This window comes from Malurus melanocephalus, unplaced genomic scaffold (assembly GCF_030028575.1).
Source record: "Malurus melanocephalus ecotype Western Australia unplaced genomic scaffold, MMel_1.1 scaffold_588, whole genome shotgun sequence".
Classification (NCBI taxonomy): domain Eukaryota; kingdom Metazoa; phylum Chordata; class Aves; order Passeriformes; family Maluridae; genus Malurus; species Malurus melanocephalus.
In genome coordinates this window covers 298,729-311,840 of record NW_026623820.1, presented here as the reverse complement: position 1 = coordinate 311,840, position 13,112 = coordinate 298,729, and the positions used below count along the sequence as shown (strand labels likewise).

The following is a 13,112-nucleotide window of genomic DNA, read 5'->3' as shown; positions in this document are numbered from 1 at the left end:
GTGTCCTCTGTGAAGAGTGGAGTGTCTCTACCTGAATAACCAAACAGCACCAGCAAAGACACCCGTGTGTGTGTGTGTAAAATTCAGACCTAGCTTCTCATCCCAACCTTCACAGACCTCTTTGAGAGGGACAGAGGGGAGTGTTTCACTGATACCAATCAGGGAAGTCAAGGCAGTAACTCCTGGTTCAGCCATGAGCTGTCACAAACATTGTTTATCATTACTCACAGAGAAAGAAGGTAGAGTTTATGTGTTTTTCACTGAGGATAGCATAACACTGTCCAAGTTGCTGTCCTGATCTGCATACTAGTGATTTACTTCCTTTTTTAGTGTAAGCCAGATTTTCTGTTCACATGATTTGGGATCATGGTTGTGAACAATTTTATGCACATGAAAGGCTTCCCATTAYTGATCTACGGCTAATGCAATTCTAATAGGACTGCAGATTGTCCCTTGCTCTATCTAGCTTTAATAGCTTTCTCACAGACATTTAAAATGTGAAGTCTCAGTTCTACCACTTCAGACCCACTCAACACCTACAGCAGACGCTGCTCTTGCACTTGGGCATCCACGTACAGCTGTGATSTTACAAAAGCATTGACACATCCGGGGTTAAGGGTGAAGGTCAAATTCAGTATTTTGTATAACAGATGAAATTTAGGGATCACAAGCACATCTGGGTTGTTTCCTGCTGCCAGGGACTTGCTGAGTCCMAGGGTCAGCCTCTGTCTCATAGTGAGGAACAGAGGCCACCTGAGAGCTGAAGGCAGAGGTCTCTCCCTTTTGGAGGACAATGATGAGGAGGGCAGCTCTTATCTCACCACAGAGATGGTGATGCATCCCAGAGCTTGAAGAGACTCCTCTCACATCAGTATTTGTCCTGCCCTCTGAACTCTCTTCCTTCACAGCAAAGACATCAACAGTTTTCATGATACGTCATTTGCTGATTAAGTAGTATTTGCAAGAAAATAAAAACAACATAAACTTGAATTAAATGGAAGTGAGAGGAAGTTAGAGCACATAAGAAGTGAGAACACACCACAACACTCCAACATACAGATCCTCTTCCCACAGTTAAATGGGATGAATTTATGACAAAAGCAAATTCCCAGCAGGAATGAGTAAGAAGCAGCATTTTCAAAGAACTTTTGAAAAATTAGTAGACAGATAATTTATCACTTTGATGTTTCAGGCAATGTGTGTCAAAAAATATTCCAGCAGCACAAAAGTGGGAAACACTAAYTGCAGTGCAAAGTACAGTGTATTTTGGGTTGGTAAGGTGAAGGATCTGTAGCCCTTTTTTTTGGTAACACGCCRCATGTAGGTTGGAAAACCCACAAGTTTTCTGTTTATTAAATTATYTTCTTGCTCTTTTTAGTGATCCTACAAATAACCAAATAAATATTTAGTTTGTAAGACATTAAATTGGCACAAGGACATTAAAGGGCATGAGGAACACACAGGGAAAAGCTCATCCATATATTTCTTTGATTAGATCTTTTGCCTTCACATTCTTGAGTCATACATTCCTCTCTGCAGCTGTTTTTGGGAGAGAAAGGAATTCTGGGGAAGAGGGTGAGCTCTCATGACAGAACTAAAAGCCACACAGTATCCCGTCAGTAYCCTTCACCACAGCTTCTGCCTTACTTGTATGTGATGCAGTGACAGCCCAAGGTGGTAACCACCTAGAGGTCTGAAAGGCTCTTCTGCCAATAAAGAACAAAATGAAGCCTCCCAGAGCCATGGAATGGGCACTATGAGACCATCTTTCACAGGCTGTAATGGGACAGAGACACYGTTCATGGTAAGAAAACTCTCAGTGTGGGAAGATTATAAGGAGACCTCTTCAACCCTCTCTGGCATGGAGCAAAAGGAGGAGAGGTCTGGGCAGAGCCCTGTCCAACAGAGCTCATCCTACATCATCTTCCTCCCACTGCCAGGCAAACAGTGTGAAGGATAATCAACTCTACAGTGCAACAGATGAATCCCCAAACTGCCTCTACAGAGCAGCTGCATCCTGCTTCTTGGACAGGTGCTGCCACCACCACAAAAAAACGAAACCAACGTGATGCAAGACATATGGAGGGATGATAAGTGAATGGAAGGAATGTAGAAAAAAAATGCACATTAAAAAGAAAATAAAATKAATTTTWAAAAAAGGCCTTTGCCTTACCAAAGAAATCATCCCGTACTATGAGAGCCATCCCACACGAGAAAGGGAACAGAAAGAGATGGGGACAAAGGGGAAGAAAGGAAGAGAAAAAAAGCAGCCATTAAGTACCAGTCTGTAAACAGCAAACAGAGCAACTCATCAGCACGTGTACAGTGTGTGGGGCCAGCATACSTGATGCTTGGTAAGAAAGTTACCTTGTTCTGCTGCAGCCTGACCTAACAGGAACTTCACCTTAGAGCATAAYAGAGTATTTGGGTTGAAAATGGCCTTTAAAGCTCACTCAGTTCCAGGCCCTTGCCATRGGCAAGGACACCTCCCACTAGACCACATTTCTCCAGGCCCCATCCAATCTGGCCTTGAATGCTCCCACGGATGAAGCAGCCACAGCTTCTCTGTGCAGGGCTCCACCCTAATTCCAAAAAAATTTTGCTTATATTTAATCTAAATCTTCCCTCTTTTTGTTTAAAACTATCACCGCTTGTTCTATCWCAAAAGATGTCAGTATAAGCTTGAGATGACCTCATCTTCTTCTTTCATCATCTTTATTTTCCCTTCRTCATATCCCTGTATGATACACCCTTGAGTTTCCCATCACTGCAACAAAGGCAGGTCAACAGACATTATGAATGGTGAGGGAAGGACATCAGCAGGGGGAAAAACAAAAGCTCCCATCTGGCCAAAAAAGGCCCAAATCCACCTCCACACTGCAATGAACTCCAATCCAACTTCGGTGGGAGGACAGTTCTGAGAAATGTCCACAAAAACTGTGGCTTACAGTAAAACCAGTTTGAATGAAAAGAAGGGATGATGCCATCCCTTTCTTGGTATAATCACAGAGCCCCAAGCAGTGCTGGGCACAGAGATGTGGCAGAGCTTACTGGCGCATCACACTATCGMAGCTGCCAGGTCACCACCTTTACCTACAGGGCAAACTTCACTTAGTTTGCACTGTAATCAGGAGAGATCCCCGTGATTTCAACTGAAATTGCCTCAGGGCCCAAGTGTACTTTACAAGCAGGTGCAAACCTGATGGCAGAGCATGGCCCTAGGGCAGCAAGCAGCTTCTCCCAACAAAGGGCAGAGCCATCACCCAACTCCTGCCAGAAAGCCAAAGTTTCCACCAAAGACAGAGGCTTTGCCACTCTAACCCATCACGAAAGTGTCTTTAATGTCACTAACACAATATCCAAAAGGGGTTGATTCACCCCAGGTAACCCCCCACAGCCACCGGCACATGGAGGGACTCCTCACAGCACAGGCTGCAGAGAGGACAGTCAGACCCTCACTCAGTCTGTGCCACCCGACCTCCGCTACAAGTACCCTCCTTGGCAGAAAAAAATGCTCTTTGAGCTCCAAGCCCTAGAGTGGCAGGCCAGTGTGACASTGTGGAGCAAACCTGCCCACAGCCACACAAGGAAAGCGGGTTGAAAGGCAGCAGGGGCGTGAGCAGAGCAGGGACCTCCTGCTGCAGGGATCCCCCAGTGTGAGGCAACCAAGCAAGGCAAGGTGGGAGAAGTCTGCAAAGCCAACCGTGCTTGGACAAGAGCAGGGGAGTATCACACGTGTATACCACATCATCCGACCTCAACCAGAAAAAAGAACTGAGCAGGAGATACACACCTGAGAACTCCCCTATGCGTCATGTCCAGCGAAGCACAGAGAGACAAGGGAAAAAGGAAGTGAAAAAGGATCAATCAGTGACTGAAACCAATAAAATCAAAATTTTGTTCAAAAAAAATTAACAATGATTCAGCCATTTTAATGTCAAAAAGCATGAAATACTAAGGACAGGACCTGCCATAGCTGTTGATGGCATGACTCTACATATAGGACAGAAAGGAAAATTAAAAAAGGTAACCTGTGGTAAACTGCAACTACACAACTCAGCTACCCCTAGATTTCCAGACATGGATCTGAGGCAGTCAGATCTTCCTGGACTGGGTAAACCTTTATTTTGTCTTTTTTTAGTCACGTACCACTAAATGCAGAACAGCTCATTCCCACTACATCTCACTTCCCCTCCCCTTGTGATTTTAACAGCTAGATCCTCTGACAATAACTATGCTCTGCAGTGACACTTCAGCTTGCAAAAGACAACTGGCTGCATTTAAAACCTTTTTTTGTAGCACTTGGACATAGCTTGATAATCTCATTTCAACTTTGTACACAACACTGTATGTGAACTTAYCGCTAATAAGGCCACATTTCTGTCTTCACCACAGACCCCTGTTCTTTAATTTCCAAAGCAAATATAGTTGGTTATCCTAAACTTGAGTCACAGAATCACAGAATGGTTTGGGTCAAAGTGCTCATCCAGTTCCATCCCCTGCCATGAGCAGGGACACCTCCCACTAGACCAGGTTCCTCCAAGCTGTCCAATCTGCCCTTGAACACTTCAATGGATGGGGCAGCCACAGCTGCTCTGGGCAATCTGCTCCCCACCCTCAGTAAAAGGACTGTGTCCACTGAGCACAACCAAACTGCTAGTGATTGTTTGTGTCTGGAAACACTTGGGATAGGGAAGAAAGGGAAGGGGGATCTAGCAGAAGGGAGAGCTGTGAAAAGGGGTGATGGGAGAACAGCAGCCTACAGGCTCATTTGTGATTAACAAGTCAATATGCGGGAAAACAGCCAACCAACTAGTGCTCCTAAGTCTGTAGGAGAAATAAGGGAATTTGATCCTCGATTCCCATTAGTAAACATTTTTTCTCTACTTTTTTCTTCAGAATACTTCCTATACAAACCCATGTATGTAAAGCAGTATTGGAGGTAGGGGGGAACCCATGCGTTTTATTTAAAATATTAATATATGAAGAATGACAATTTTGTACCAGGAATAAATGTGATTTTCCATTCCAGGATAAGATCTGCCTGCCAGCCACTCCTCAAGGGTAATTTCTGTAAGTCCTGTTTTTAAGGTCCTCTCTAATGAGATTTCTCTTTAAGAAACTGAGACTCAAGAGAATATTCTTTACAGATTGACCTTACAGTTTTGAGAGACTGAAGGAAGAAAYAGGCCTTCACGTATGTGAACTTAGAGTCATTAATTAATTTGATTTACAGAAAGAAGTAAGTTCCAAATATGACCTAGAGAAAACTCTTTCAGCCTGTGGATTTTGTTTCTTACATCACATTCAAAAAGCACCATTTCTTCTGTGTCTCTTCAGACTCAAAAGTACGGCACAGAGAACATTCTACCTAACAAAAAGGGCAAAATTTTGGATAATGTTGACAGATTTTTGTCAGCCCTAAGATCTAACCCTTTGCTTCTATCTTTACCAGACTTTCTTTTGTGCTTTCTATTGTGCAAAGCCAAAAAAAAAGTACCAGTCTCATTTCTTGTTGAGAGGCACGACCACTGAGATCTCTCTGCGCTTCCTCCCTTTGTACAGCCAGCAATGTGTGTGTTCATTTTAAAAACACTCTTCAGTGGCAGTCAGTAGCCAGAACTCAGCAAAACGATTAATTCAATGTTTATCACAAAAAAGGTACAGAGCTACCTGATTTCATCACAGTCCATCTCCCAGGTTTGAAAAGAAACTAGCTTTCCTATTTTGCTGGGCCACCATGGGATCACCTGCAAGGGTTCTGCTGCACWGCTCAGGCCAGAAAATGGTCCCAGCACAGAAATGTCCTCCTTGTAAGCCACACTTAAGGCTTCAGAAACTACACTGTGATCTTCAGGACCCATACTTACATGGGAACTGTTCAAAGTCTTTGTACATTTTTATTACAAGTAGTAACTGCCACACAACAGACATCTCACCACACCAAAGTCTTTGGGCAGCCTTACAGCAGGAMGAGGTGAAGCAACTTTGACTTCATCTAAGTAGTAATAGTGAACAACCATGCAAGGTTTGGGCAACAAAAAGCTTTGGCCCTTTGAAAACAACAGTCTGCATTTCTTGTTGATCACTGGGTCAGGCTACAGGGTAATCCCAAGGGGAAGTGGATATCCAGAAGGCTTCAACGTGAGCAGCTGGTTGTCCAAAGCTGTTCATACCCCAAGCAAGTAATTTTCTAGAGTATTAACTCTTCCAAGCCAATAATCCCTTATTCCCCACCCATTTTGGGGGAGATGGAAAGCAGCAGTTGRCACAGTCATTAGCAGACAGAACCACAGCATCAATCAAACACTCCTTGATAAGGAACGACCCAAGGACCAAGATAAAACAGATCATCAGTGGCAAGTCTATCCGTGATTTGACTGCTTTTTAGTGATTCTGCTAGGAAGAGACCTCCTGAAAATATATGAAGTTGGCAAAACAAAATTTATTCCTCAGCTTTAACTGTCACATGTAGTTCCTACTGTCAAGCTTCCCTTTAAGCAGGAGCCCCAGCTCTTCTGCAAATGGCTACTAACATCTAGGCGATTCTCAAACTTGAAAATCTTGCTTTTCTTTCAAAAGTCTTAATTTTGTAAATATTTGCACAGATTGACTCCCATTGCAGACAGAGAAAGCCTGTGTATTCATCCTGAGTCTTTTGCASATTTTTTTTCTTCTGGCAATCTTGAGTTGAAGGTGAAACAATAAATGATTTTAAGCTTTAGGCAATGGCACAAGGGCTCTCTTGCATGCTACAGAACTATATGATTCAAAACAAAAACCCAGCCCAAACCTACCCATATCAAAAAGCTATTGTGAGCATTCTGATGATAGTCTGATTCTTGTTCTTAATTTCAGTCACACTATTGGCTATAATAGTACAATTTCACAGATATCTGTCTTTCATCAAACAAGAAATATTGTATTAACCTCCTTATCACTTTTCAGTCCACATCTTTAAGGTTAAGTTTTTTGGCTAATAGGGTAAAATCTATCCCCCTCTGCAGAAACATATGCTTTCTGAGGGTCCTGACAGAAGAGTTATCAAAGCTGATACAAGTACCTTCCTAATTTTGACAAAGGTGAGCTGCTGTGAATCTGTGGCACACTTCAGCTCATTCTGCTCTGGACACATAAAGAACCAAGCTTACAAAATTATCCATAAGCAGTTCTACATCAGTAATCACCAGAAAGGAAATGTTCACTTTCAGATCAGCTCTCCTGCCACTAAGTAGACAGAAGGTGTGTTTTTGGAGTCCTCCTGTGTCCTAAGGCTCCTTACAGCAAGCAGTAACATGGAAAATGAGCTATCAGCTTATCAGCTGCCYATGTCACTTGAGTATTCAAAGACCAGTTGTACTGTCCTGAGGCAGGAAAACAGTCAGCAGGAATTAAGAGCATGTTTAAATTCTGTCAAAAATCAAGGACTCAAGAATCCAATACAAAAAAAGCATGGAGAGGGCTCAGAGTGCTCCCTGAGGCAAAGCTCTGCTGCACGGTCCCAGCCAGGAACACAGGAAACAGCCTGGCTGCAGGTATTACAAACACCTTCAAAACCAGCCTAAAAAGTGAGTAAATACATCTCTTAGGCTGACTGTAAAATAAAATACTGCATTACAGACCAGAAGATTTCCACATCATTTAAACATCATAAACTTAGCCAAATAAGTTACTTTCTTACAAATCCAAACCAACTCTATTCCAAGCATAAAATTACTGTGGGAGAAATTTTGGGCCAGAARCAGAAGGAGAAAATTTTGTCTTCTAATTATTTGTGTGGGAGAATCCTGTAGAAAAATAACGTATGCACATAAAGACAACCCAAATAAAGGTTACCTAACAGCTGAGAYTATTTTCTAAGTAAGCATTACTGTACTACAGGTATAGGCTTCTGTCACATGTATCTCAACTTCCATGCACTCTTAAAAAAGCTAAACATCCAAGTTCTGAAAGAAAAAGAGAATTTAAATGTTTCTAGAAGCTTAATACAGTGTCATTGTACCAGAGAAAACAGAATGGTTCTAACAAGGTTTTACCTAGCAGATCTGCTCCTTCATCAACATCTCCAATGACCTCAGACCCCGCTGTGGAAAGTTCATGGTACAGGGAGTCTGTGTTGATGCCAAATGCTTTGTTCACAATCCCCTGTGTTGGGCTGTTGTTGAAAGCAAAAAAAAAAAAACAGAAGGAATCCCGTTACTTGGCAACATTTAATCTCAAACATTTCTCTTGGAAATACTGAGCATCCTAGATTATTGCAGTTAAAACCCTGAGAGCACAGTCCATCTGTTCACCACTGGTTGAATCATGGAACACATCGAGTAAAGAAGCTAGCATGTGTTATTCCCCATGTCATAGAATCATGGAATGGTTTGGGTTGGAAGGGATCTAAAAGGCCATCTTGTTTCAAAGCGTGTCGTGGGCAGGGACACTTTCCACTGGACCAGGCTGCTCCAAGTCCCCTCCAATCTGACCTTGGACACTTCCAGAGATWGGGCAGCCAGAGCTTCTCTGGGGCACCTGTGCCAGGGCCTCGACACACTCATAGGGAACAATTCCTTCCCAATATCCCATCTAAATCTGTCCTCTGGCAGTGGGAAGCCATTCACCCTTGTCGTGTCCCTCCAGGCCCCTGTCCCAAGTCCTTTTCTAGCTGTCTTGGAACCACTTTAGGCAGTGGAAGGGGCTCTAAGGTCTCCCTGGAGCTTTCTCTTCTGCAGGTGAATATCCCCAGCTCTCCCAGCCTGGCTCCAGAGTACAGGGGCTCCAGCCCTTGGAGCATCTCCATGGCCTCTTCTGGAYTTGCTCCAACAGTTTTGTGTCCTTTTTGTGCTGCGGACACTTCTATCATGCATAACCTCAAAGTTCACCCACATAATTTACTTTAAAGTCACACAAATTAAGGACTATTACATATTTCACAGAAAAATTTCAACTTGCAGAAGTGCTCAGCTTTGACCCATCAGATTCTGCAAGGATTCCCATAGTCCTATCAATCTAGACAGCAATAAGACCAGATAAGGAATTCAATGCTGAAAACAGCAACAGCCTTTTTACTTGSCCAACCAGTATGTGCAATCAGTTTGAAGAGCCCATCTTCCCTTTGGGTAAGCCTATGTGTTTGAAATGCTTCTTCWCAATGTCCCCAAATGTATTTCATTAAAGGTAAATCAAAGTTAATGGTTTTCAGTCTTATCAGATGGGAGCACATTTCTACCTCTCAGTGTCTTTGATATCATCAAGAATCTTCTTGCATCTCTTGACAGCCTCATGGCTCAAGSAAGAAACAACTGTTATAGAATGTGTGGGCAAGGCAATCTCTGGGATCSTGGCTGTTTACTCTAAAAAGAAGTYTTAATGTGGGTTATAAACACTTTGCAGTGCCTTGCCTTGTGTAAGTGATATCAATCAGCATGAACAGCAGTTGTGCAATTTCTCCAACAAGCTATCAAGAAGGTCAGCACCAATGGAGATCATCTCAAGTTGTATGTCTACATTATCAATAAATAATCTCAGTGATTACAAATAGAGTGTAGTAACCACCTCTGATATTGCAGTTACAGCACACTGCAAAGAAGAGGAAAAAAAAATGATGGGGGGGGGGGGGTTCAATTACAGGAAAATTCCAGCTACCCAGACATCTTAGAGGACTGAGGAGGTACAAATGGTGCCGTGATGGCACCACAATTAATCAATTCACGCAGTCTGATGTTCAGCACAAACAACAAGAGAAACCAACAYGCAGTCTGAGCTGGAGACCTAATTCAGACTGAACTTTCCTCTTCAGTATTCAGCTTTCAGAGCTGTATGTATCATGAAAGCACTTGGCTTTCCAAGCMTCACATACACTGTCAGCAGACCAAGTCACACGGTGTCTCTGTAGCTTTCAGTCTCAAGAGATTCCTGCCTGAATCCTCTGTTTCCTTCTTTCTCTTGGATTTGTCCATTTTTGTATCTGATCTCATCAGTCACTTTTGTCTTCTCCACACAGAGCAGTTTCAACTYCCCAGATTCCTCCTGACCCTAAAAATAGTCCAGGCATTCTACATGTCCCAGGGGGAGCTTAATTGTGTGTGCCTTCCSAGCTGAGAAATGCAGGTGTTATTGCTGCTCCTACCCTTCTCAGTGAGGTTGCTCAACAGGGTGGAAAAATCTAGTCCAGACTGGGACCATGAGACAATCTTGCCGTCACTATGCCAGGGTGCATATCTATATATGTATTTTCTGCATACCTGTAAGATTTTGGTTTGTTTTTTTTTTTCTGGTATAGTGCCAAATTACCCACTGGACAAGGGTAAAAGGTAAACTTCAGTAAAAACAAATCAAGGCTACTAAGTCTAGACTAACACATGCCTCACTGAAATGTGGTGCCAAAATCAACAACCTGTAGGAAGCCTCCTATTTAGAACAAAATGGGTGATACGTAGGGACCAGAGCAGCAAAGYAGTTGAGTAAGTCTGATGATTCTTCTGAAAACTGTTGGGAGTTTGTAGCCACTCCTCAGTGCACTGATGCACAATCGCTCTGACCAGCCTCACCTGGGAACGGCACACACCCACAGGTCCCAGCGCTCCTTCTGACCTCAGGCCCATGCCTTCAGTCCTTTGCTAAACTACACTTATCTTCAGTCCTGTCTCCTGCTGCTCATGGGTAGTACTGGGACCGAGTTCACACCTTTGCCTTGTCTGGGGCTGCTGACAGGACTCACTATCGGTGATCTGAGCCCCCCTGCTCAGAGCCTGTGGGACTGGGATTGGTGAGGTTACCTCTGCTTGTCCTCCCTTTGGGGTCAGTCCTGCCTCTCTACTTCAAACACTTGAAAAAATTAGAACTGAAAAAATGTTGAGGTTTTAAAAGGGAATTCAGAACTGAGCTCTTATTAGACAAATGCACTTTTTCCCTGCTCCTGACAGCTTAAGCCCATGTCCTCTTTCATCTCGCCAAACTCCCTGACCAGCAAGGCAAAAGAGCCCAGTCCTGAGTCAGCTGTACAGATCCTGCTGCAGATCGCCAACAGGCATCTGCCCTTTTGGAGAACCCAAAGCAGATCAGGACCTCTGATACCAGGCAGAATATAAGGACTGTCTCAAACAGCTGCATTGTGAGCTCACTGTGAGCCAGAGCATCCTTTCCTCACTCCTCRTGAAGCCAAGTGACACAAGCACACAGGGAGAAGTCACAATCAGTACCTGCTACCCGTGCGTTCCAGGCGGGGGTCTTGACACATGTCCAGCTCTGGGGTAGAGTCAATGATGTCCTGGACATCGGACCACTCATCACTGCTTCCCATCCCTAGGTAAGACAGTACACATCACAAACAGGATCAGGACTTTCTCAGAATGGCATTTCTTGAAGGGACTTTTACAGCTTTAAATATTGAGGTTTGAAAATTGCATGTTGCCACGTCTGAAGTCTTAAAATCAGAACACAAAGTGGTTGAAGGTGGCTTTTCAATTCCAGGGCAGAAACACCATAAGCATYCCCCTTCCCACCCTCATTCCAGAGCATCACCAAAGTCATTGCCCTGAACACTCACTAAAATGGGATAAGCAGAAATATTTTATCCACTGAAATAAATTCCAAACCCCTCTTTTTATCTCCCATAAAAAACTCTTCCATCCCCGTACAGAATTAGCTGACATCCAACACAATGATTTTCTGGACATCTTCACAGRAATTACTATTGTTAGGAACTTGCACTATTTAGTTTTAATAGAAACAGGTTCTCAATACAAACTGTCCTATCTGCACTGGTTTAGATACCCACTAAAGTGAAATTTTATTTCAAAACTGATAAATGAAATCTGGTTTCCATGTAATCTACAGCCCAAAGCAAATACTTAAAGAACAGGGAATTTCTTCTTCTGATCAAATCCCATTTATTGGATACCAAACTCTTCAAAAGCTCAGACTTACACCTATTCTGAACAAGCAACATGAAGACGGTGTCTGTTCACACAAGGAATTCCTGAAAGTTTAACAACCTATTTTGTGAATTACATTAGTCCCTCAATGACATTAGATGTGGTATTTTCGACCTTTCCAAACAATCTCAGTAGCCAAATATACAAAGTCCATGGCAACTGGAGTGTTGATTTGATTCTTTCAGGTTGGCATTGTGCACCAGCTGGCAGCAAAYCCAGGTTGGAAGACAAACCGTGATGTGGATCTGTTGCCACAGCAGGCATCCACACCCAGTGGGTCTAATACAAACACAGCCTTCCTCAGCTTTATTTTATCAAGCTGGGAASCTTTTCTGCAAATACCTCTGAGTACCATTTTTGGTAGCTCAACTGTAAGGYAGATGCATCACTGACAGACATTTTAATTATAGATGCATAAAATATATTATTAAAATTCAAGTATGTGCATTACTTCTAAGAATGAAGAATTGAYTGGGGTGTGGAGAATTCTATTAGGGTGAGAAATAGCTGAAAGTTTTAATATGTAGAGCACATAGGGAAGACAGAACTGTCTGCCTGGAGCAATTTCCACAGTATCGTGTTTCCACGAGGAAAGTACAAAGAAAAAAGCTTCCACCTGACAACTGCACATACACATATAGAAGAGAGATGACTTTGACCCAAGAAAGCTGTCAACAGTAGATGACCTTGTAAAGCAGCAACTTTAAAAATCAGGATATTAAAAGSCATTCCAACTATGGACACCCATACTTAGCTTTCCTGATACAAGTGTTACATGGTCTTGCCTTGACCAGGATCACAGCCAGACCACAATCTAACAGCAGTTTGTGCAGAACCCATATGCTTCCATGGACAACTACCCTAGTCTCTAAGGTACATGGACATGTGACTCTGAGGATCCCCTCAAGAAAATACATAGACTGAGATTCAGTCATAACAGTTCTCATTCAGTGCTACAGTAAAAGATGTCATATGTTGGTTTATAGTCTTACTTTGTTAGGAACCAGCTTGTGTATTTTGGCGGAAGAATTTCTGCTTTAGTAATAATTTAGTTACAACTTCTGCTTCCCAAGTAATAACTTGGGTAAAAAGATGATCAGCTGGTTTAGATGCCAACCTGAGAGGCCTGTGCTTTCCCCTGTGTTGCTGCAGATTACCCGAATGACCTTCACTAAGTCTTACAGTCCT

At 43.0% G+C, this 13,112-nt stretch overlaps 1 protein-coding gene across 24 annotated transcripts in view; it reads right to left on the bottom strand.

Moving 5' to 3' along the window:
- The window catches only part of MAPK8IP3 (mitogen-activated protein kinase 8 interacting protein 3), a 66,935-nt gene that overhangs the window by 24,022 nt on the left and 29,801 nt on the right, over nucleotides 1-13,112 (bottom strand). For 14 of the 24 annotated variants that reach the window (XM_057382802.1, XM_057382803.1, XM_057382804.1 and 11 more), the window contains 4 exons: nucleotides 11,190-11,292; nucleotides 8,037-8,155; nucleotides 3,794-3,805; nucleotides 2,174-2,191 (listed from right to left, as the gene is read on the bottom strand). In XM_057382802.1, coding sequence (XP_057238785.1) covers nucleotides 2,174-2,191; nucleotides 3,794-3,805; nucleotides 8,037-8,155; nucleotides 11,190-11,292 — 252 coding nt within the window. The remainder of the gene's footprint in view (nucleotides 1-2,173; nucleotides 2,192-3,793; nucleotides 3,806-8,036; nucleotides 8,156-11,189; nucleotides 11,293-13,112) is intronic. The other 10 variants (XM_057382786.1, XM_057382794.1, XM_057382799.1 and 7 more) reach the window with 2 other exon arrangements.